General features: G+C 40.0%; 1 protein-coding gene across 2 annotated transcripts in view; it reads left to right on the top strand.

Moving 5' to 3' along the window:
• The window catches only part of grid1a (glutamate receptor, ionotropic, delta 1a), a 266451-nt gene that overhangs the window by 194609 nt on the left and 44936 nt on the right, over positions 1–26906 (top strand). For both annotated transcript variants that reach the window (XM_035401218.1, XM_035401219.1), the window contains exon 5: positions 26571–26624. In XM_035401218.1, coding sequence (XP_035257109.1) covers positions 26571–26624 — 54 coding nt within the window. The remainder of the gene's footprint in view (positions 1–26570; positions 26625–26906) is intronic.

Raw genomic sequence — 26906 nt, 5'->3', positions numbered from 1 at the left:
ATTCATGTACTTATTTGTTTGTTGGCGAGATCAGGGAGATTGCATGCAGTCGTTAGCTTGGTGCGGCCCTGTGAGTTCCTCACAGACCCCAGAGCCCGTGCCCAGCCCACGGAGTCCGCCATTCCGGCTCTGCGGCTCCGCTTGCTGTTCTCAGTGAGCTCTGTACGGCGGCATCCTTTTCCCTCTGTGCGTACATGTTAGCGGCTGAAATAATAATATTTGAGGGGAAAAAAGACAGTCCCTGTAAAAGCTGCTCTTTTAAATAGATTTTATTTTTAATATGTCATTTCTTTTTTCCAGAATTGTCTGAAAGACAGACTCATTCCCAGGAACACAGCAGGTTACAAGTGAAGCTGTAATTCTCATGTAAAGTATACAGCATAGTCTAAAATATGTACCCTAAAATGCACAGCCTAAAAGTGTGCATGGAGGAGGCTCTAAAAGAAACGCAGTGATGATATACCCTGATTAAGATCATGGCAGTATCCCTTTCAGTGGGTTCATTTTCCAGTTTACGCCGTAATCGTGTTTTTGAATTCATCTAGTGCGATAAAATTGTCGAGAATTATTTTTTCCTCTTATTTCAAGACGATGGGGTTGCATAGCACTTTTGTCGAAATCCATCGCTGCATTTTTATTCATTTTTATAATAAAGGCAATGATTGCAATTTCTTTGCTGAGTGAGACATAAATATGGACCAAATTGTATTAAAACAGTTGTATTATAAAAATGTAGATATTGATATAGCAGGCCAACCAATGTTTTATAATACTAATAATGATACGTAAAACCTAATATGTAGAAACGCATATCATTAGATATCCTTTAAAGCATCATGTTTTAATCTTTTTTTTTTACTAACCTGATTAACTTGTCCTTGGACTGAAGCTGGCATGTGGGAATGGAATGGAACTTTGCATCTCCATTTTTCAGTTACTCATGTGAATGGGCGAGTTGCATCACCAGTTGTTCCCTAACAAGAGTTAATGGCTCTGTGACCACAAACTTAATATAAAACACCTAACGAATGTGACTTAAGTGTATCTTTTTCCCCATTTAAATGACCTGAATTAATAACCTGAAACTTTGTCTATTTGTTTATCAATTTGTTTATTAATTTATTTGAAGATGAATGTTAACATGTCATATTTGGCTGCGGTGGGTGTAGCTCAGCCCCAGTTAGTCTGTTCCCATTAGTCCTCAGTATTATTTAGCCTGGGACCTCATTCAAATTGAGGGGAAGGGAAGTGAATAACCCATAACCTGTTTGCTGTGTGTGAGGTCTCCATAGCACAGAGTTATTTCTTATATCTCCTGTCTGCCCTGTCCCAGACACGGGGTAATTACAGTCACCCGTTCCAGTTACTGTACCGAGGGTTTGACCCTGCGTGTGTGAGCCACTGCAGGAGTCACCAGCAGACAAGTGTCACGCGGTGGCTAAATTTGATTCCCATCTCTGAGGAGGGCTGCATTGAGCTGTCAGCGGATCTAGACTCCATTTCACCCCGAGGGTCCCGCTGTGTTCCGCTGCGAGCGTAGAGGGCAGGCCCCAGGGTGGCCCGGGGCCGATGCGTCTCAAACACAGCTGCATTTACTCATCACGCGCTTTCATTTAGGCGTTTCTCCCGCCCCCCGCTGACAATGTGTGTTTGTGTGTGTGTGAGCGTCTGTGTGCATGTGTGTGTCTGTGTGTGCGTGTGTTTGCAAGCACATGTGTGTGTGTTTATATGTGTGTGCATGTTTGTGTGTTTTTTTTACATTATTTTTAAAAATATGTATTTAACAAGAAAAGTGAATTTAAATCCCGTGGTGGATCTATTCTATTCCTTGCTCTTATTGGCTCCCTGTGCTGTGACTCACTCCCTAGCCACTCCCACTGGGCCTTACTTCCTTACCCTTCCTGAACTCAATGCTGCCTTCATATCCCAGTTACCACACTCCTGACCCCAAGCACTGCCAAAGCAGTCAGTGGGGAACGACTAATAAATAAAATATATAAAATCATTTCAAAAGTGCTCCTGCCAGGTGTAATTTGACAGTTTTCACTTCTCAGCGATGGAAATATTCTGGGAGAAAATAACGTAATGAAACTTCACAATCTTGACTGTTTCAGCAATGTGAGCTCCCCTCCCCACCTTTCCTCAGAGAGCCTTGCACCAGCCTCTGCAGAGAGATATGTGCTAGAACTCTGTCATTAAGGGGTTCACTGAATATGTGGCACGATAATATCACAGACTAATGGCCGCTGTTATTCACAAACCTCCTTTACCCACTTTGCTTCTTTTTTAGTACCAGCATACATAAAGACAGGTAGAGCAGAACATGGGGCATGCAACAGAAAATAAAAAGAAAAAGAAAATAACAAGTGCTCTTTGGGTGCGGGACTAGACAAGTAAACAACAAAGAAAAAAAAACCCACATTTTTTCATAATGAAAAAAAAAACACTTTTAATCAACATATGTGTATATGTAATGCACAGATGTGCTTGCATAGCATTGCTACCCAATGCACTCATAGGCTATGGTAAGGAATCTGCATGACTCTCTGTAGAAAATTGTTGCCCCAACCACTGGACCCTTTCGAGTGTGTACTGAACATATGCCTGAAACTCTTAAGCTTCTTTGAAATTTCTCGCTGGGAATAACCTTGCCACAATATGTGTGCTTGCCTCTGCACATCTATGTCTAACTACTTCTTTGCTGTCTTTCCTGCAACTTTAGTGCCTATTTTACTTACACTACAGGCCAATGGTATTAGGCTACCTGTGGTTTAAAAAAACTTATGGCAGATAATATTTCAGTCAATTTAACTACCCGTCCACTTCCCTCCCGCCCCTCCATCTCGCAAAATGATTGGATGGACTTCCAATAATTTGTTCATTTGTAATTAAAACCGAAGTAGGCTATTTTGAGGAAAGTCATGTCTAAGATTGTATTTAAGTTTATAGGAAGAGAAATCACCGCGCTCACCCGTTTTAATTTGTTTGGTGCAGTGAAATATCGTCAATTGAAAACAAATTAGTTGGCTACAAAGCTTCAAAAAATGTAATTATTTATTTTTTATTTGTTTTCTTCAATGCAGAATCATGCATGATTCTGCATTGAAGAAAACAAATAAAAAAAATTATATTGACATTTTTTTAAAGATTGTATTTAAGTAAATAGGTTTTTTTTGTAACGACAGGTGGCCTGATACGTTTCGCCTCTGCCGTATATGTCAGGACTGAACCACAATGAGCCACTCTAATGAACCCTCAGCACTGCTCTTGAGATTCATTATCATCTGGTCTGAGCTGAGAAAATACTCCCCGTTTTCCAGGAAAAGATGAAAATTCTAAACAAGCCTGTGCCCTCTTCAGAATCCCACTCTTTGAAGAAGTTTACTAATAATGACTCTGCTACGTGCGCAGTGCGTTGTGAATGTTCTAGAAACACGTCTCTGGGGTTCCGGTTCCCTTTGCCTGTTATCTTTGTGACCTTGACAGGCATGTCAGCTTGCAGTTGTTGTTACTCCAAGGCCACAGATTTTGAATCTCAGGGGTGATTTAACAACTGATGTATGTATATATATATATATATATATATGTTTTTTTTCTCTCATCACATTTGCACAAAAGTGATAAAATGCGATAGCATTTTTGGTGTTTTGTTATGATCAATGCTATATTTGGAACCTTTCTGTAAAATCCAGTGATGTTGGACTTTATACCGGACGATGATTCTGTTGTACATCCACAATTTTCTGGGTGGATAAGCCCCACTTTTATTGTATTATTATTATTATTATTATTATTATTATTATTATTTTATTTTATTGGAACTTTTTAAGTCATGCAGAAAAACATTAAAATTTTCACAGGTTCATGTTGCTCTTTTATGTTGCTGTGATGGCAGTAGGTGGATGAGCGTTTTGAACTGTAGTGCCATTATTTGTGCCCGTTTTGTTTATGGTTCTGGGAAACTTGCCATGGAAACCGTGTTTATTCAGTAATTTCATCAATCTGAACAAGCAGAAACTGCTAAAGCTACCAATTGTTAAAACAAAACATTCATTGAGGCACTGTATGGAGTTATTTTACATAACAGCACAGGGTGGTGCCATGTATTTTTTTAAGGACAGGTTTAACCACTGTTTTCACACTGTGGAACTGCAGGCTTAATTAAATAAACACTATTGTGGTACTAGTGCTTTATCATCCAATGAACAGATTTGGTAACAATACCCATTAAGAAGCACAGCTGTCTGTGATAATGTGATTTGGACAGTCCGTACATGAAACACATTAACACATTCATTTGAAGTTTTGTGTCATTACTTGTTCAGTATGTGCGGGCAAATTAAAGCCACATTTGAAGTGAAAGTATTGAAGTATGTGATATATAGATGACTGGGAAAAACACTTGTACCGAGGAGCCTATTTGCAGCACAGAACCAGTAGTTAGTTTGTTGATACTTTCTTATCAGCCTTAATTTGTGATATGGACAATTTTCTCCTTCAAACTTGATATTCTGTGTGTGTGTATATGTACGAGTGTGTGTATGTGTGTGTGCATGTCTGTGTTTATGTGTGTGTGTGTTCACGCATGTGTGCCTTTATGTGTACATCGGCATGTTATTATTTATTTTTTCCTGTCAGTTTTAGTGCCACTTGACAGCAGATGTAAAGGACCCCAGTGTGATGTGCGAGGGCGGTGTCCGGTTCCTCTCTAAGGTGACCGTTCAGCCTGGGTGTTTGTGTCTTGGGATCTCTTCAGCCCCGGAGGAGAGAGTGAAGGATCTTCTCAGTGACCGTTGCAAGCAGGGTTTTTACTTTCCTATTCAAAAAGCAGTAATTGCGTCATTTTTCAGGTTCCTACCTCTGTCTGAACCACGAACTGGTGCCATTAATCATCTTAATGGAGAAGTAAGCGATTTGGAATGTGTGCTTTAATCATGTTTCTCTTCATCCTCTTTATTTGCGTAAGAGATTTAGCTTTATATGCCGACATACAGAAATTGGCAAAAGCGATTTATTGTTTGTGTACACATTTTTATTTTAAATCATGCTCTTGGCATGTCCAGAGGAATATTCACATACGCTTTTTTGGGTTTGGGATCCCACCTGTAAGCTGATTATTGACGGCACAATACCTTTTTGCTAGCATCGCTACTTGCTGCACATTATGTTCCCTTAAACAGCAGAACAGGAATATTTATTGATTACAATGAGTGGGATTAAATTAAAGTGCTGTGCAGGTGTACTGAAAAACTAGAGCTCTGCTATAAAGCCAGCAGTCATCATTACTCGGTGCCTCTACTCCGATGTGTTTGAAATTAAATTATAACCGAGCCGTTTCTCAGCTGTTGTAAATAGCCGCACGGTGGACTGTGCATAACAAACGGAGCACTGAAAGGTCTATGGCACTTCTCCACGCCACACTCGCTCTTGGTGTGAACTGAAGGCAGGAAAGGCATGCTGTGAGCAAAAGCGCCATTCATTCATTAGACCCCGCCTCCCCACATGCTCGCCACCCCCTTTTATTTATGTATTTATTTATTTATTTCTAAGCACTCCAGTTTGTAATTTTCTAAAGAGATACTTTATCAGAGAACCGTTCAGGAATGCTGGTCAGGAGTGTATAAAAGATCACCAACGGACCACGTAAAAGTTTTTAAATGGAAGTGGGACAGAACTGAATAGCTGGTTTCAGGACTTTTCATGTGTGGTGACTTAGAGGGTAACTCAATGTGCGGCCGTTCTTTCCTAGCAAGTTGCACAGTTTAATTTATCCTAATACATTACCCTGTCAGCAACCTATTGGAGCTGACACTCCCACCCCCATCAAACAACACCCAAAGTTGTGTGGCAACATGTAGCAAACTGTTCAATGGATAACATTTCAAACTTGACAGAACCTTCTGCCTATTGAGTAAGCCCCAGACTCTGGGTCAATTTAATTTCAATTTGGCCAGTTCAGGAAACCAATTAAAATTCAGTTCAATAACTGTAAAAAGACAAAATAAATAATAATATAGGGCCTGAATTTTCAACCAGGGGTCTGCAGTTCAGGCCTGGCAGATTCTCAGCCCCTGGTGATGTCTAGGGGTCACAGAATTAAAGCAGTCAAGTACAGAGCCAAATCAGGAAGAAAAAAAAAAAATTCTCGCAGGCATTATGGAGGTGGCTATATATATATACGATCCAAACACCGTAGCTAATTGCAGAACAAAACAGATTATTGTCTGATGTAAGTGGCACTTATATTACAAGTAATTGCATATTGTTTCTTTCATCAGTTTTTTTTTTTTCCTCCGGATCAAGAGCTGGCAATTTTCCCTCTTGATTGGCCTGTCACTTGTGCCCACTCAAGGAGCACTAACCCGCATGCTGGCCATAGTCAGCAAAGCCTGCATTATCTGGGCTTTGTGTTATTTGCATTAACTGGGTTATGAGCCCTGTACTTACACTTGCACTTAGAGCTGTGAATGAGCTCCTCATGCTATTTCACAATAGCCAGCATTATTGTATTTTGCATCATTCATTAATTCATACAGGACATTGGTCTGAATTGATATTTCAGATCTGTGCCTTCCTTGTGTGACTCTCCTTCACATTTCAAAAAGGATAAGACCGACAGCTGACCGAATGGTTCTCCATTTTCCAACAAAAATGGCAGAAAGAAACACAGCGGTTGTTCGTCTGTGATAAAAAAAAAATACGCATGTAGGATTAATGAAATTGTGTGACACAAACCGCAGTTTAAGGTCAAGAGCTCCCGTGATGTTCCGCTGAGGGAAGGGAAGGGAGTGGGGGGGGGGGGGGACGGCATATTTTTGACACAGCGATGCATCACTGACATGCCTTAGTCCTCCGCCAGGGGAGGTGACCTGGGGCCACACTGTCACTGCGACCCTCTCCAGCGCGTGTTCAGGAGCCAATTTTTTGAGAGCGTCAGCCCCTCCTTCCTGGAAAAAGGGAGGGGGTGGGGGGTGTTTTAGGGGGCCTGTAACGTGTAATTAAAATGAGATTATGTTCCAGCCCTGGCCTGTGCTCCTCGGAGCTGCTGGGATCCAGTGCTCTGCGCTCTCCGCTCGTGTGGATGTCAACCGCTCCTGTGCGACTCATTTCTGTCGCAGAGGAGGAGAGAAACACGCGCCGCTCCAGACTGGAAGGGAATGTAAAACAAATGCAGATTACCATTTTATTTTTATTGCTTATTTTCATCCCAGATTTTTTGGTTCATAAAGCCTTGTCGTATACATGCTCCCTCCCTGCAATTATCTCCACTGATTTGGGAGGGCGTGGACGAGCACTGGCTCTTCTCTGAAGTACCTGATTCTCAGTAGCTTTGTCTCATCTTCTGTCTTCCTCAAAATAGATGGACTCATTCTGCTCTCATAATTTATCACAAGTGGACATATAGATTGTAGTGCCTTGTATTATGGACATATATTGTCAGGATTTCAGCATGTAGCTAGCTCTTGCAGTCGAACACGTGGGTCTAAATTCATCCTGTTGAAAGGCCTCTTTGAAATGTACTCGAGTAATTTTGTGGAAGAAACTGGTTAATGCTGATCTGGTCTGGGCTGTCCACATAGCAGCCAACACAGATCACATGAAACTTTTGAATAAGGTATGTGTGTTAAACCTGTAGCAGACGGTCCAGTGCCTGGGTTATTGCATCAGATGAATTCCCAAAGCAGGGAAGCACATGCAATCTGGAAAATGTTCCCTAGGTGCTGTACTTTGATGTAATCTCTGAGCTCTAAGTGTATGCAATGGAATTCTGTCCCGTTGATGGTTCCAGGTTTTTTCTCTTTTTTTTTTAACCATATGGTGTGCATAGATACCTATTTTTGTTTCTTGTGCAATCAATTTATCTGTCATCACTTCATCACTGTAGAATTAACACATACACATATTGACATGTAAACCCCTTTTTGTTTGCAGTTTTTCTCCTACACACATCCTGTTTAAACTGTCACTTTGACAAGTCTGACATTTATAATTAAAACATTTATAATCAACCACATCTTCAGCCCACGAACATATTTGTCCAAGCAAACTTTTTTCTTATTGTTCTTTTTCTTATTGTGCAACTAAATCCCACAGTTGTGCTGCTCATGACTCCATGTCCTAGACAGTAGGTCTACATTTTTTACTGTCAGTTGTTCACAATGGCTGCTACAACCAGCACTGAAAAATCAATTTTGTTGGACTGCATTGTTTCCACCTTCACAGGTAGAAATAGCGGGGGGCTGAGGGGCGGGGTCTTGCAGAGTGATGTCGGTCCTGTCTCCACAGCGGCAGGTGCATTGTGTTGTCTGAGAGTGCAGGTATTTACAGGTGTGATTTATTATCTCCAAAAACAAGGCTGATAAAAATGAGGTCCCGCTAGAATTCTGACAGGTGCTTTATCGACGTTGTTCACAGGCAGCCATCGACAATTTGGGTCTTACCCCGTTCTATGAAGGATAGCGCTCTGCCTGCATCTCCTAAAGATTTAGTAACACACTCCAATTGCTATGTCTGTATTTCAAACCTACTTTTATTTTTATGGTATTTGTGACAAGTCCATACAAAGAAAAAAATAGTCCAAGTCCAAGCAAGGCCAATTCATTTTCATCATTAAAAATGTAAGGTTAGTTTTAATGTCTGTCAATGCTCACAGTACAGACCGCTTGACATGGCTAAGGGCTTACTAGAACTGTTTTAATCAAATATGCAGAATTAACACTGATAATGCCTTCCTCTTCATGACCAAACCTCTTAACCATGCTTATAGGACTTGGCGAATCAGCAAGTTGGGCAGTTACTTTGGAAACCAGCCAATGATTGAGAATATTTAGAAGGTCACTGTGATGGCAAGATGATATTTGAATTAATAACTAAAATACCGTATGTATAAGTATTTATGCAAAATGTATATGCCCTGATATCTTCACATTAGAATACTGTACAGCAGCCTGTTCTGGAGAAGCTGTCTGATCAAATGCAAACACAAGTCTATGAAGGCCCCTGGGGTTCGAGTGAGTCTGACTCCTCAGCCACGGGTGACAGTGCAAAATGCCCGCCATTTGTACCTCTCATTCCTGTAACCGTGGAAACCTGCCTATACCCCTGCGTATCACTGCAGCGGCCGCATTAATAACTTCATACTTCACATTAGGTACACATCAACCCCTGTGAAGAGAAGGAGAGATGACGCACGTCTGTGACCCCTTGACGTTTTGTTTTTCTGCGGATGCCGGGGTCCACAAATCTAAAAGGCGTGTTTGACGCGAGTGCTGGGAAGCCCGGCGGTGAAATGAGGCTTTTGTCAGCTCGTCTCTCTCCGGCTAGCTCGGCCTGCTGCCGGCCTGCGGAGCTCGCTCATACGGGTCTGCAGCGGCCTGTAACAGACTCTGCTGAGCTCCAGCAAGACACGGTCCTCATAACCAAGACGGAAACACGGAAACTGGCTGTGCATCCTTTGTATTGGTTGACACAGTCGGTGGACCGTGAACTACAAAAAACCGAACTGACTGGAGGCAAGCTCTCACTGTTCTGAAGCTCGCTGAGCTTCAGCTCGGCCATATAGTGTGAAAAAAGACACTGGGGCATTTAGATAATAATGTGTATGGAGTTTTGTTTAAGAATTATTTCAGTTTCTGTTGATCATTATGTGGGATATTTAGCATGGAGTACACAATAGTGCTGCTATGGTCTAGATTCATTTAAAATGCATCCCTAACCATACCAAAGATTGGCAAGAAAAAAATTGCGCTATATGCTATGCAGTGCACTTTAATATAAAACAGTAAATATTGGTTAAAGGTTTAGAGGAGAGCAGAACTGTCCAGTTTAAACCATAGCCATATCTAATGCATGACAAACTAATAAGCCTTAATGTTATAACAGTATGCCTCATAAAGTAAGATTAAAAGTGAGTGTTGAAACTAGTCATCCATTCAGCCATATTGAATAGGTCCAGGGCTGGCTCTTTGGGGATACACGGCGCAAATGAAAAGGGTTTCTTTGCTCTTTGTATAGGTTACTTAAACTAATAGGCACGCAACGAATGTGTTCTGGGAGTTAACACAGCGTGTGAGACTATGCATTTTTGTCACTCTCTTTCTAAACTTCGATAGGGATGGTAAAAGTGAAAATCTACTCTTTATCCCCTGTGGTTCTTAACTTAGAACAACAACTTTAGGTTTTTACATTATTATATTTTTTTGTTCTCCCTGAAGCCTTCCAGAGTTCTTTTTGTTAATTTCTGTGGCTGTCAAAATCTCTGTGCATGTGAATTCATGGGGCTAAAAAGTTACTCAAAGTTAAAGACAAGCCACGATAGTAGGAATATTACTTGATGATTGACATGGTGCTAGTCTTCCTGAAACTCTACTGCAGTGTAGCATTAATAGGCGCTGTCACTCATAACCTAATGTGTTTTACTAAAAACTCTTTTTACTCCCCTCGGACTAGGGTTAGAGACTGCATAATTGATGGCAGTATAAATTCACTAAACATTATATCTATAAGTTGCATTAAGATACATGATTTTAAGAGTACAGCAAATTGCCGTCCTTTATTTAATTAGCATTTAATCCCAATTTCTTCTGTTTACTCCTATACTGAATGTTAAAACGTATGCACATATTTGACAGCAGGGCACCAAGAATTCCTCGTAATGTGATGTTTTATACGTTGTTGCTACGTTAATATATTAGCTCTTAATGCTTAAGGCCTCAAATATATTTTTTAGCATTTATACTATGGAATTCACAGTCTTGACTTAGTTTTTCCACAATTTTAAATGAGTAATCACGTTTTCAAAAGTTCCTATGGCTTCAATTACGTTTTAGGGCTCAACTTAGGGTTAGGGTTATGAAAACGATAAGTCTGAGGGTCGAGGCAAGTTTACGGCTGTGTTCAGCAGGTTAAAGAAAGGTTAGGACATTGGTTCTTTTTTGATTTTGGACGAGCCAAAAATTTTGTATATACTAGTATAGGTACCTATGACCATAACAAGATATGGAATATATACATATTTTTTCAGGGAAAACATTTTTTTTTTTAAGGCCTGAAATATATTTTTTAGCATTTGTACTATGGAATTCACAGTCTTGACTTAGTTTTTCCACAATTTTAAATGAGTAATCACATGTTTTCAAAAGTTCCTATGGCTTCAATTACATTTTAGGGCTCAACTTAGGGTTAGGGTTACGAAAACGATAAGTCTGAGGGTCGAGGCAAGTTTACGGCTGTGTTCAGCAGGTTAAGTAATCATAGTCCTTCATTTGCCGATCAGTGTTCTGTAATTGATGTGATAGAATTAGACAGAAGTGTATGGCTCCTGGAACTGAATGTGAATCATAATTTTTATTCCATTAGATTTGCTAGAGCCTTTGTTGAAAACGTGAAGGGCAGAGGCATTAATATTCGAGTTGTGGCCTTCCCTTGCCTTTCCGCTGTCCATGGGCATACAAATCAATACTCAAATAAGAATATTAAACACATTAAAGACATTATTAAAGACAATGAGAACATCATGTCAAAGACCTTTGAAGGTTTGGACATTTGGATTTTTGTTTGAGAGGCAATGGGTTGTTTCACTGTTTATAGTTTACATACTGGGCTGAGGCAATGCAGTGCATTATTTTAATGTATTTTAATTTGTTGTAGTGCTTTGTGATAACCAGTATGTTTAAACAGGTGAAAGAATACTGAAAATAATTTTGACCTTAGAGTTCTAAAATAAATGATATAACCATAAAGATATATTGATGAATCAGAAAACATATGCATTTTTTTGTTCTATTTTTACAGTCTTAAAACTGAGAGAGAAATTATATTTTAATTCTATATAAATGACCAACATTTGTGGTCATCTAGAATTAGGCTGTTCCATTTTACCTGAGGATATCTTCAGAAGGAGAAATGCCATTCACAGAGATTTGGCTGTCGCACTTTAACCAGGCGAATTTACTTTGGACAAAGTGACCAGGACGCTGATCCTCTCCCCAATGACATTACCACTTGGTCCTTGGGTTCATGAGGAAACGCTGTTTTCTGACAGTGTAAAGTGAGAACAGCGATCATTCAGATCCCGACCCGTGCACTGACGGCAGCCCTGGCACCGCGGGTGTTCCAGGGGGGCATTCTTCAGAATGAGTGATGATCAGGCGGACCCTTCACCCGCGCGACGCTGAAAGCCACCTGGCGTGAATGCGGCCGCTGTGATGTGTGTGTCACGCTGATGGAGCTCCGTAGGCCAGGGAATGGCCGGCCGATTTACACGCACCCCCACCCCGCCTACCTCTTATGACAGCGAGCTGATTGGATTCTTTAGCAGGCCTGAGCTTTGACACTCCTGTCAACTGTCTAAAGTCAGAAAACCGCAGACAAAAATTCTATTAAACTACACATCAATTAGAATAATCCCCCCCCCCCCCCAACACACACACACACACCTAAGAAATTAAATAAAACAGGATAAATCTCGACTGAAGTGCAATGAGACTGAGTCACTTTGACCAACTAAGAATACAAAAAAAAATTCTGTAGGAAAAAAAAGGGGGAGATGCATTTCAGAGCCATTAGCAGATTGAGAGGAATTGAGAGGAACAGAGATGTGTCTCACTTCCTGCCAGTGCTAGATGAGAAGGAGAGCCAAGAGAAGGAATGACTGTGAAGAAAGAAATTTAAGCAGCAACTCAAATCAGATTTTGCACTTTTATCTCATTGCAGGCAAAGGCTGAGAGCTTCAATGGATGTCTTAGTTATAAAGTGACACCAATATGATAGACTGGCATATATGAATATTATACATTATTATACATAATGGTGTCTGACAGGCATATTGGCCTGATTAAGGGAGGGTGTTGGGTATATATTGTAATAAAATCTTTATTCTGAACTAATTCGTAAGGCTGACGTCCTCGCAAGCTGGAAATGTGGCCTTGGAGTTCGCCGTTAATTGAGGAGAGCGTTCGCAAGTGTGCACTCACCTCGGAAGTGCGCACCGCCAGGCGCCCTCCCCCTCAGACGCAGTTCATGAGCTGTGCCAGAGGAGGCGCTGGTGCACAATGAGAGGAGGGCAATCCTGCTAAAACCTGTTCTGTCCATCTCTGTGCAAGAATGTCTCTGCAGGGCCAGCTACCCATTATCAACCCAATTTTATGAGCTTTATCAGTGCAGAGAGCAGGAGTTAATCTGGGCAGACATCCATGGCCAAAACTTAAATTCAATTAAGGACAATTATTGATTTAATTTCAATGACTCCTGTTCAATTGACTTCAATTATTTGCCTGAATTAACCCCCAATCATGTGATTGATCAAATCAGGCCCTTATTAATTAGATACTATTAGATAATCCTATCACGAGAAAGTAATTTTTGAAAATTTAACTGAATGTAGAGATGCATTGAGAGTATATTTTGAAGTCAGTTTAGTGTCCCTTTGACTGAAATGAAAATCCATTTATGAGCATCGAGGTATATTTCAGTCACCCTCCAAATCCCAGCAACCTGGCAGAAACTGTTTAGATACGCCAGTGTGAAGCCAGTATTGACCTGACAGTATCTTCTCAACTGAATGAACGCTGACTCACATCTCAGACATGCATCAGTAGCACCTCACTTCCCTCACAAAGCTGCCTCTGTGTGTCAGTGGCAGGAAACGGAACACATTAAATCCTGTATTTACATTTATTTTTAAGTGTTTTTATGATGCTGTAACAAAATGATTTGTGGTCAGATGAGGCAAAAACATATTTTTTTGCCAAAAAACATATTTTGGTCAAGTGGTGTGTGCGAGCGTATGCATGCGTATTCGCGATGGTGCAATTGCGTTCACTCACACTTTGTTTCAGTTAAATTTAGTGTATTTCTGTATAATGTTTTATTTTGGGTATGTCATTTTCAGGCTTGTGTTAAAAAGGGGGGGCCTACATGAAGGGTTAATGAAAACAGAGGTAGTAGTGGCTTTAGTAGTACTGTAGTGTGGCATCTGTTGCAGATGTCTGCTGAAATCTCCTGCTCATATCTGAGATCATATTAATTCACTAGAGCCAATCTGTTGGGAAATCCTTTTCATTGCATGCAGGAATAAATACTTGCAAATGGCTTTATTTTTATTTAGTTGTAAATATCTATTTTTCTAGGATTTCAACAAAAAATCCATGATGAATGATGAGTCGTGAGCCACTCATATTTTACTTAAATTTTAATTATATTGATGCTTAAATTGCCATTATAACCAATCTTGTTTTTATTTTTATTGTACCATTTGGGAATACAGCAAGCTTGCTTCCGCTACATAATTTAATTTGAAAACAATAATAATAAATAAAAACATTCTGGGTCACCTTACCAGAATGTGGCACTCTTGTATAACTAGAATATACTATTGTTGTGAAGTCTGTGTTAACGTAGGGTGCACTGTCCTGAAATAATTCCACATTCCCTCTTTTTCACTAATTAGGTTCTATAGCGTTCCTGGAGTTCCTAGTAGACTGGTGCTTTGTCTTGGCACCGTGTCTCCGAGTGACAGCTGCCACTCCAGCTGTCATGTGCCTCTCTCTGCGATTGCAGGGAGTCCCAGCACAGAATGCTGTTTGTTTCGAAAGTCCCTGAAACCCTATAAATTTAATTGAGAGTTTGCTAGTTGGAGTTTATGACTGAAGGAGAATGGACTTTAGAAAGTGGTTGTAAAAGTACTTGCTTTAATTTATATATTTTTTTACACAGGTTCCAAAACGCTGCAGATGTATTTTTTTTATTACATATGACATTCACAGTATATGCACGTATTTCACGTTTGACTCGTGTTTGTGAAACAATATCGCACAAGTAAATAATTTTGGAGCTCAATTTATATAAATTCATTAAACATGCCATAAATCCTCATGTTGCAGATTTTGATTGTTTATTTGTTAAAAAAAAATGTATACAGTAATACAAAGCTTAGTAAGTGATCTTTTTGCAAACATTTAAAAAAAAAATACATCCAGGCTGGATTTCTTGACTAATCTATGCCAAATTGAGAAAAAAAAAATGTTCCTTGTGAGTTGGATAAGCTGAACCGATTGGCTAATTTTGTGCTTTCATGTGTCATTTCATGAGCGTTTCATTTTGTATGGTGAATTTTTTTACCAACACATATACCAAGCCATGTGGTTCTGCTAGAGTCTACAGTACATAGTTGTCCCAAGGTCAAAAGCTCACTGTCATGAATGTACAAATATCTATGTCAAAGATTAATAAGTGTGGGATTGTGTTTGTGTTAAATTACACTTGATTGAAAGGGAACCAAACCTATTTTTGACAAATTTCTGAGAGGTCTTTTGTTAATGAGTACCATATTTATTATAATTACCAATGTGCCTTGATAATTTGATAACCAGCAAAACAAATAGTCTTATTTTGTCCTGGATAATTAGTGACTGAAATGAAAAATGAAACTGTCGTGGGATAAATAGATTTTTCCCCCCCAAAAAAATAACATCCGGTCTCTCTTTCGTTCTAATCAAGTATATAACAACACAAAGAACATGCTGTAGAATGAAGCAGAGATCTTGTACCCATTGTTCTTCAGAACTGCAGTCCAGTACTGAGTGGGTGGCGTGGGATTTGAGTGGTGTTTAGTTGAGACCCTGTGGGCTGCAGCCACTTCTGTTAGTCCAGGCTGCCCCCATCAGTTCCGAGCAGGAGATTTATCATATTTATAAATTCACATGCAATGCAAAGTAGGTTTGCCTCAGAATGAGTCCTATTCTCAGCTGTGTGAGTAGCACACCAGCATTTTTGCTTTTGTTGATTGAGCCTATGCACACATCTCTTCATCTCCAGCCTTATTTTTTGGCAGTGAAGGGCATCCCTTCTCCCTAAATGAAAGACTTGGCAGAGTGGATGTATATGTTGAAAGGGAAAATGGCATCTTTTCAGAGACATGGATCCACAAAGATGCAAGCCAGGACACATCATACTATGATTATTTACTGAAAGGCCTTGTTAGAGCTCAGCTTTATTAGACCACTGGTAATGACATGAAAATGGTGGGATATTATTGGCTTATGGGGCCCATGCCACAACACTGCTGACCTTACAAATGCACTCATTTCTAGCTGAAAATTCTAGCCTCATTACCCTGCTTTCATTAACCCTGGGGAGGTCAGTAGCAAATGGCTAGTTAAAAAACCCACAAATCACAGAAATTATGATACTGTGTCAACATTGCTTGGGTATATGAATTAGTAATAATGAATAAAATTATTACTTGGGGGGTCAGTTTTGTTTATGATTTTGTTTTATTTATTTTCACTGGCTTTCTCTTACGTGTTTGTGACCAAATTGAATACTGTGATTATGATGAAGATGCTAAAAAAACAGAATCTGTTCAGTTAACTGTATTTACAGTGATGTGCACTGCAGCTGTTCAATCTTATGAAGAATATTAGACCATTCCTCCTTACAAAACTGCTTCAGCTCATTGATACTTTGTGGATTTCTTGCATGAACTGTCCTCTTCGGGTCATGCCACAACATTAGATTGAGGTCTGGACTCTGAGTCGGCCATTCCAAAACATTCATTTTTGTCTGTTTATCATTCTATTATTGATTAACTCATGTGTTTTGGGCCATTGTCATGTGGCATCACCCAACATCTATTAAGCTTCAGGTGATGGACCACTACCCTGATATTCTCCTGTAAAATTTCTTACAGTTTTGAATTGTTTATTCCCTCAATGATTGCAAGCTGTTCAGGCCCTGAGGCAGCAAAGCAGCCCTAAAGCATGATGCTCCCTCCAGCCTGCTTCACAGTTGGGATGAGGTTTTGATGTTGGTGAGCAATGCTTTTTCCCTCCAAACATAGCATTGTGCATTTATGAAAAAAAGTTCAACTTTTGTTTCATCCATCCATAGAACATTGTCCCAGAAATGTTGTGGAACATCCAGGTAGTCTTTTGCAAACTTTAAATGTGCAGCAATGTTTTTTGGCGAGCGGTGGTGTACTCTCATGAATACCATTCTTGTTTAGTGTCTTTCTTATAGTGGACACATGGACAGAGACTTTAGCAAGGTCAAGAGATTTATGAAGGTTCTTTGCTGTTGTCAGATGGAGAGCAGCAACAATACAGAATTTCCTCCATTTGCAGAAAATTTATTTTATTATGGATTGATGTACACCCAGGCCTTTAGAAATACTTGTGTAGCCTTTCCCAGCTATTTTCATCTCTACAGTTCTTCTTCTAAGGTCCTCTGAAAATAGTTTTGATCAGGGCATGGTTCACCTGAACAGATGTTTCTTGAGAAAGTGCAGACTCTGTCAATAACTCTTTTTGTGTGCCTTTTATTATAGGGCAGGGCATCTCCAACCCACACCTCCAATCTCATCTTATTGATTGGAACACCTGACTCAAATTACTGTAGCTTTTGGAGAAGTCATTAGCCTAGAGGTTCACATACTTCTTCCAACCCTGACTGAGAATGTTTAAATGATGCATTCAGTATTGACGCGAAGAAGTACAATTATTTGTTTGTTATTCGGTTAAACAAATTGTGCTTGTCTATTATTGTGACTTAAACGAAGATCAGACCATGAGTAATTAATGCAGAAATCCAAGTATTTCCAAAGGGTTCACAAACTTTTTCTTGCAACTTTATTACCTGAAACAGATCTGAAAATGGCCCCCAGTGTTCATTTGGGTAGGGCTGTCGGGCCCTGGAGCAACAAGCACAGTATGAACTGTGAAATTGAGTTCTCAGATGGGCCGTTGATCTTCCCTATCTCTTAGCAAACACCAGGCTGGACGCATGGAGGGCAGGCTGGCTTTGTGTGATGGGGGCCCATTATTTTCAGCTTGTCACTGTGAAGGGAAGATTTTAATTTGGCATTCAACTCAGGTGATGAGTGACATGTCACATACTGTGCACATGTAAAGGAAATACAAGTTATACAGAAAATATATAAACCATAAAGCTGTACCTTTCCCAAATGCATCTAACTTCTTTTATGGAAAGTTAATCTGTCATATTGATTCCATGTACTCAGCGTTGTCATGTTGTCATGAAACGATTTGGAAGGCATCAGTTTGAATGTTTTACTCCCATTTTAAACATTTTTAATCTGGGACTGATACATGCACATTGTTTGGCGGTAATCCTTATGACTGCTCATACTTCTATGTTATTGAAAGTAAATGTGTGATTGCCTCCTATCGCATCAGTTGATCTTCATCTCATTTGCATGCTATAATGGCTAACATTATCTATTAGATGTAACAGCACGCATAACATAAAGATCAGTATATCTGCACAGCCTCTGCTACTTTGATGCCGGTGACTCAGAAATGAGTCAGGTGATTGGGTCATGATGACTTGAGAATTGGAATTCATGTACACATGTACATCAATTACTTGCACCAAGTCATTTCAGATTACATTTCACCACTTGTTTGAAAACCTTCTAATAAAAATAATAATAATTATTATTATTCCATTTTATTGTGCGACTGATTTTATATCAGCAAAATAGGACATCCAAAGTCAGGTCTTGGCTTCCCAAAGACACGTCTACTTGATGCTATCGGGCCTTCACCCTCTCCTCCTTTTCTTACCCATATATCTAAGCGTAATTACTGTAGTATTGATTATGCTATCAATGTGAGGGGAACAAAATTTATTTTCTAACTTAAAGCTCTGCCTGAGAATGTGCATCCTGCATCCAACCGAGGGAGATACTGTAGGGGGTGTACATGTTCCTGACATGTTGAAAAAAGGCTTTTTAAAGCAATATGATATGCAAACCTGCATTGATCCAATGTTAAGTGTAGTGTCTAAGCATTTTTATTTAACCTTTATTTAACCCGGCTAGTCTCATTGAGATTGAATTCTCTTTTGCAAGAGAGACCTGGCAAGATGAGCAGCAGGACAAATTTTGCAGCATATAAAATAAGTTTACACCGCACACAGTATGTATAGTATTACAATGTAGAACAGCCTCAAAGTCTCAGAGGCACTTAAAATCATCCTCAAAATGATTATTCAACAGATTTTTGAATGCATTTGGAGAAACCTGCTCATCTAGTTTAAGAGTTGTCTGTAATTTGTTGCATGATCGAGGCGTACAATAATTAAAATCCTTTTTCCCCTTCTCAGTCCTTACTGCTTGTACAACAAATAAAATTAAGCATTTGAACAGGGGGTGAATATGTTACACAATTCAAACAAACTGACATTTGATGGAGTCTGCTGTAGAATAGATTTGTAAACAGAAGTGAACCAGTGCTTTAGTCTCCTGGTGGGTAATGGGGTCCAATTAGTCCAATGAGTTGTAAACCATAGCTTACAACTCACAATGATAGGTAAGATGTCTTGTATTTGTAATTAACCTTTTTACACCATGATGGACAGTATCTAAGGTTTTAAGTGCAGATTCTGATGCCTGCATGCATATCTCTATATGGAGAGAGAGAGAGAGAGAGAGAGAGAGAGAGAGGAACGTAGCAAGAACTAACTCTTTCCTTGTTGAGTGAGAAAAACAGGGCTAATTTCTAAAGAAAAATCCTCGCTTTATTCTCAGTATTTTTTTAAGGATATCAGGGTACTTATTAAAATGTATATCTTCATCCAAACAAATTCCTAATTTTCAATAGTTTGGTCCTCAAGCGTTTTATGTGGATATTCTTCGGTAGTTCACTGTGTGCTCTTTTCCTCAGTTTTCCCACAAATTTAACCTGCTTTTCACCAGAACGGGATTTAATCATAAGGAACCAAAGGGCTTATTTCCACATGATTACCGCTTTATATGCATTTTCAGGTTTCTTGAAAATGGGAAATGTGTTTGAAAATGAATTCTGGTGCATTAGAGCAGGCACACATCAATCAGCGGGCGCAGGAAAGGCTGCATAACCCTGGAGGAACATAAAACATTTCCTTTGGATTTATTTTGCAAGTTTGAGTCACTCAAGGTGCTTTTAACACAAAGCTGACAAATACCAATGACAGCAGAAAGTGATCCCATCTGTAGACTCCCCCCCCCCCCCCCCCCCCCCCATATTTACCACACAAATATTATTCCCATTGTAAAAGCGTCTGCTGATTTAGAGTTTAGATGGTGGGAGCTCCCAGGGCGTCGCGCGGTGTTGACGTTGCGGGGCAGCTCATGAGCTGTGTGAAATGGTCTCGATTGTGATGGGCAGGCGCGCCGCAGGTAATGGAGCTGGCGCAAAAGTGGAGCCGAACAGAAACAAACAAACAAAAGCTCTTGCACCTCAGATTCCGGATCACAACGAGCATATGGAGAATGATAATTACGTTACAAGGGCCAAATCCAGATCCTGCGCTTAAGTGCATTTTCTGTGTAACTCACCACTGAAAGAGTCTGGATTCGGCCCAGCGGATTTGTCGAGCCATGACACGCGATCGGTGACCGGCAGATTTTGGCCGATGTGTATTCGGGTTTTATGATGTAAGAAGTGTGAGCAGGGTCCATGCGCAAGCTGCATTGGAATGCTGCTGCTGTATCTTTCTAAAAACGCCAGCCGTCTGGAAACAATACAAAGTGTGTGAAGCAGAAGGTCTGTTTTTTTCAAGACTAGTAGCTTCACCAAGACATCTATGGGCCATATCAAGATAGGCTACAGGTTCCATGTGCCTTCAAGCAAGTCCAGTTTTCATAAACTGGAAAGTGAAAATGAATGTGAATATTGAAATTTATTTGTCGAAATTAAAAATAATTCTGTCTTGCAGAATTGACAGTAAGCTACACTATTCTGTGCGCACATATATTTAATTTAGCTCTTTGTCTGTGTATTCCTGTTCAGATAAATATAGTTGGCCGTCAAAGTGAAGAGGCTCGACAAGATCGTTGTAATCATCTGATGAACAAGTAGCTAGTGCAACATGTTCAGGATTTAGATTTTCAACATTATCTTATAAAGGTAATCCACGTTAAAGGTAAAACACGTTGACTCTACTTGCTCCTTTTGAGGAGCTTACTAGAGAAACCGACTCTTCTGCAGTGACTGCGGCAGATGTCATTCCGTCCATCGTTGCACTGAAATGTGTCTCCTAAGAGAAAATGCTGACGCAGATCATGGTGTAAAGCCGTGAAAATTCACTCTTCTGGAAGCAGTTGAGAAAAGATTCAGCCACATTGAATCAGAGCTCCTTCACTGTGTGGCTACGACAACAATATAGCAATACTGATGTTATTAATAATAATAATAATAATAATAATAATAATAATAATAATAATAATAATATAATGAAAGTCTCTGAATAAATTGGTAACCTATAGAGCAAATAAACAATCTTATGTTTTTTTGTAAAATAAATATATATTCTAGGCTTTTGATTGCCTTTGGAGTCTGGTATTGGCATTTCTCAAGTCAAGGAAGGTCAGGGAAGCGATTATGAGGCTGAGCAATGGACAGTCAGAGACATAGGCAAAACCTTAGGCTTACCAAAATCAACTGTTTGGAACATCATTAAAAAGAGAGCTCAGTAATTGCACAGTGTCTGGCAGGCCAAGGAAGACCTCTTGATAGTCGAATAATTCTCACCATAATTAAGAAAAAAACCCTAACACGTGTCTGACAGATCAAAAACACACTCTTCAGATGTTTCAGTGACTCCTGTCCACAGAAGACTTCATGAACAGGACGATAGAGGTTCCACTACAAGATTCAAACCACTAGTTAACCATGAAAACAGGATGGCCAGGTGACACTTTGCTAAGAAATACTTAAAAGATGCCTGCAGAGTTCTGGAAAAAAAAGTATTCTGTTTTTGCGGCTGAGACCAAGATTCACTTGTATCAGAGTGATCGCAAGGGCAAAGTGTGGAGGTCAAAGGGAACTGCCTGTGGAGGCAGTGAGGCCAGGAAGAAGCACCAGCACCTGAACTAAGAGCTGGGTTGAGTAGGTGATGAGGATGAGACAGATTCTCCAGATGTTATACAGGATTAACTGGCAAGCTTAACACAGTGTTAATAATATGTTCAGCATGGGGGAGGACTTGGCTGAGAAGTACAGCATCGCTATTGTAGCCCGGTTGAGCTTTAGGCAGTGGATTGTTATGCAGCTTAAATATGTATATATGTATATTTGCATGCACACACATGCACGCACACACATACACACACACACACACACACACACACACACACACACACTCAAATAGCTGAGTGGCTTTTTACGCTCCATTAGGCTTTACATAGCTACTCCACCACCGTGAATTGTGAGATTCTGCATCTAATTTCTAGGTGCATCCTGGATATACCAGACAGTCTGTGTTACCATAGTAACATTGTGTCTACCTTTCCCAGGTCCTGTAGAGAATGGAAAAGGTCTGTTACATCAGTCAGCATAGAAGTAATAGTCAAAATTAAAGCACATTACCTGAATCTTAACAACCAATCTGTAGAGCTCTCTGAAAGGGAACTTGCCTGCCTGCTGTCAATCATGTTGTGTATTCATAGCGCTGTCAGAGTGCTGGCTATACAGTTAAGAGCAGAGCAGAGATATTTCTGTAGATAGCTAGTTGCCTAGAAAAACAAACAAGAATGGCATAGAAAAATCTGCCAAAATGACCAGTTCTGCCGTTGACTACAATGGCATATACTGATTTTTTTTTTAAAAACAAAGAAAAGAAAGAGTGTTGAAGAAAAGCTTATGCCCAAAAAGGAATTGAACAAAGTGAGAGACAAGACTCGAGTGAATATCGGTTAGGCTTTTCAGCCATGGCAAGAGCTCAGGGATGTGAAGGGCTTCAAGTGATGCTGACTTTGTAGTATTTATGCTGGACAGATAATTAACTTGCTTGTTCTATTTTTTTATTTTTTTGGAATTTGTTATCACCCCAAACTGTGTAACCGACATAGCTAGAACATGTTAGCTAGTTAGCTGATGTATTTAACCCACTGTTTACATTATAGCTGTGCTGTAGTCTACATTAGGTGTTACTGTATCTTGTAGCTTATCTGTAGTTTGCTAGCTATGTTTATAGCTATCTATGCTGTTCAAGCAAAAAATAAATAAATAAATCACACACTCAAGTTCCAGATGCATTTAGTAGTTTATTTTACTGACATTCTGCCCGTAACTTCATCTGTGTCTCATACAAAAATGCCCATGTTTGCATTTATTGACTTTAATCCATATCCTGTAATCCTGTAAATAAAAAAATATAGCTATGTTCATTGTTTACATTCATTATGGCATTTTCTGCTTGTGCAGAAACCATGATCCACTGCACTTTCCCTACTTCATGCAGCATGCATGCATGTGTTTGGAGGGCAGGGCTTTGGAGGGACAGTGTGGGAGGGGGTGGAACGTTGTTTTCCAAAAGAGTGTGTGCGTCTGCGTGTGTGTGTCAAAGAAGACTATGCTAACAATGTCCTTTCTGGGTTATCTCAACTAAATTCATAATATTCACGCATGATCTGTGATCTGTTGTTTGCTATCCACTCAGTGGATATTTTCCAGTGTGTGAACATTGCAGTCGAATGGTGTCCAAGTTTAATTACAAAGGCCTGATGTGCAAATCTTGAGAGGATGAAAAAAGTTAGCTCTAATTTGTCAGCCAGTAGACATGCTGTGAGTTCTGTTTTGTGCAGATTCGCACAACGTGAGGTGAGGTGAAGTTCAGGCGGATGAAATCAATGAAGACATCTTTGTATGCGCGTGCGTGTGCATTTGTGTGTGCGTGTTTACTGTATGCCATGCTACATGTGTGGCTATCTTATTCAATGATAATAAACATACCAAAAATTTGTCAGACCACGTCAAGACTTGTGACTGCTTGGGATCAATAACGTCAGTGACATTAGAACAGTGCTGAGAGAGGAATAATCTAAGGGCCTGGAGTGAGCAGTATGGTAATGCAGCATATGTAAACAGCCTTTTCTCTTTCACAGTAATCACAACCCTGCAGCAGAAGTGCACATCCAGTAGTGCAGAGGGGACCTCTCCACATTTGCTGCTTGTGCAGTTGGCTCCCAACATGTTCTGAAAGGAATCAAGCTGAAGTCTTTTTTTTGCACTTTCAGTACATCTACCCTTGAGATCGACTGAACCATACATTTATTAAATAAACATGTCAGATTAGGGAAAGTTCTGGCACTACTGAAATACAGTTGTACTTCACTCTAGTGATCTCAGTGTAAAAATGCTTAAAGCTGTTTTGGGGAGCCCCTCTTTAAAAATAGGCTTCAACCAGTGACAGAATTGTAAAATAATAAATAACTCACAAGATGGCTTCTCACCCTGGGAGACCTTTTTTTTACATGTACTGGCTGTCATTTCATGAAGGTCCTGCCCCTCTCTTTCTCTCTGGTCAATCACAGCAATTCAAATTTTCATAAAGATTAGCAATAGAATGATTTGGGTTTTGACATGGGGTTTAAGTCCTTGATTTACACAATGACTTGTTTTCACTATTACCTTATGGTATTCTAAAGCTCAGATCAGTATTAACATTATGAAACAATATACACTGTGTCTAATCAATAGACTGAATAAATAAACGTATGTGCTTTCATCAACACTCAACATGGTAATGATATTCAGTAAGATTTTAGCTGACCTGATTGCCATTTGAAGACTCTATGCTACATTCCTGTCAGCTGATGTGACAACCACCTTGTAAACATTAACAGAGCACCCACACAAGCTAAATGCGCGTTTTTACAGCAGTGTTCTGTTTTCACATTGAGATTTCCACTGTGTTTTGATGTAGTTGTGCATTATCGAAATGCACATAGGAATGATGAATCCGAGCGCAATTCATCTTTCCTATGTTGCATCCACACCAGAAAACAATTTACACAGGAATAATTTTGACATCATTCTCTTCTGAGTGTCCTCATTCTTTCTTTCAAGGTATATCTTGTTGAGGAAAAAAAAAACTATATTCTGGTGCATGCATTATCAAACTCAATGGAGACTCAGCAATTGTGGCATGTCATAGCCAGTCATGGTCCTCAAACAAATTGGCGGCTATGAGAGACAGCTGAAGTCATCTTGCCGAAGCCTTGAATCCGAAGTAAATTCATGGAAATGCTTTCTCCCCCACAGTCTGATTAAAATTGCTCTCATTAGATGTCAGTGTCAGGCAGAGGTCGCTATTTCAAATGATACTGGTTATTTCATTTTCATGTCATTTGTTTGGAGATGCCAATGTCAGATTGTTGTTTTGGCACTCTGCACTTTTCCATAAATCCAGAAACCTTTTCAATGTCGACAGTCACAGCGCCATGGTCATGTTCATCGCCAGAACACAAACTGTCCAGATCAGAAATGTTGTCGTCGTCTTTGCCATGGTCAGATTCAGAATCAGAGTAATTACCATCATGCATGTACTCCAAGATAAACGAGTCCATTAGATCTCCACTGTTGATTGTCCTACCAGCAGCGAAAAGCTTGTTAACAGCAGTAGCAACAGGTTGAGCGGCCGCCATTGTATTGTATAATTGAATGCTGATAAAAAGCACAGGTTTAGGTTTTGTTTTTTTATTTTTATTTTTATTTTTTGCAGTTTTGAGTGACTTATAGTGTAATGTCACTGAAGAATGCAAGAAAATGTTTCACCATACATATTCTCTAATAATTTGAGCAAAAAATTAGACATGCAACAATGGTAGGTATTTGACTTTATTGATCAGTGTAGTCATTTTCTCTATCTTGATACAGAAAACATTCTGTGTCATATTCATATTTTCATCCTTCTGAGAGTGGAGTTATTTTAAGATTGTACCATGCTGCGTAATAGACCTAGCTCCACCCGAACGCACAAAATCGAGTTTTGGTTTTTCTCTTCCAAAATTAGACCCTGTGATCAACTTTCTGGCACCCCGGCAGGGTGTAATAAATGAGAGTGCTTTCAGGCGTGATCAATCTCCGAGCCTCGGAGACGAGCGGAAACATGGGGGGAAGCAGTGGCATCAATCAAGCAAAAGAAAACTAGTTTAGAAATAAAAACAATAATGCGTTCCTCACAGCTGAGTAAGGCTCTAAAGACAGGGATCGCATCTGACAGCTCATGAGGGGGTATGCAAACAGCATCACTGACCTGTTTACCTTCAGAAGCTGGCTGGGATGTGAACCCCGCAGGTATTGACACCTTGAGATGCAGGAAGTCACTTTGCTGTCATGGCTGTGTTTGTTGTTTAGATTCCCCAGCTTTCTGTGCACAGGTGCTGGATAAACACCAATTGCGGGTGATAGACGCTAGGCTTCGTGCAGTTCATTTGTTGTGGATTTCACTTTTTTTGTAAAATTCTTTTCCTCCTTTTTTCTTAGAACGGGGGGTGGGGGTGGGGGGGGGGGGGTAGGCAGCATAATAGTTAGGGTACTGGGCTTGCAACTCTAAGGTTGTCGGTTTGATGCCCAGCTATGTAAATGGATTATGTATGAAGGATGTAAGCTGTGTAAGCCACTCAATGCCTAAAATGTGAAAGTGCAGGCTTAACAGGATCAGCCACCCAACAGCCGCCGAGGTGGATTTATTATCTCCATGACCACTGTGCGCCCCTCTGTCCCTGGACTGACTTGCTCTCTCTCTCTCTCTCTCTCTCTCTCTCTCTCTGTCTCTCATTGCAGGCAGTTGAAACCAATCTGGCCTCCAAGGACAGCCACTGGGTGTTTGTAAATGAGGTAAGAGCGAGGGCCTTGTCTCTGAATCATGACAAATCCGTGATCTCTGATTCTGCATCTTAAATTAAAATTTAAAATTTGTTTTATTAACGCAAGTCCACAAGCCTTGAAGATGTATTGTTCTGGCAGGTCTGCAGCTTTGCGCATTTGCACATGGGGAAACACGCGCGCACTCACATGCACGCACGCTTACGCACACACTCAGACACACGTGCACACATACGTGTACATTTCCCTTATTGAAATAGATTTTGCTTTTCGCAGCGTATGGATTTTGCCATC

This window comes from Anguilla anguilla, chromosome 18 (genome assembly GCF_013347855.1).
Source record: "Anguilla anguilla isolate fAngAng1 chromosome 18, fAngAng1.pri, whole genome shotgun sequence".
Lineage (NCBI taxonomy): Eukaryota > Metazoa > Chordata > Actinopteri > Anguilliformes > Anguillidae > Anguilla > Anguilla anguilla.
The sequence above is the reverse complement of the archived record's forward strand: the minus strand, read 5'-3'. Positions and strand labels throughout refer to the sequence as shown.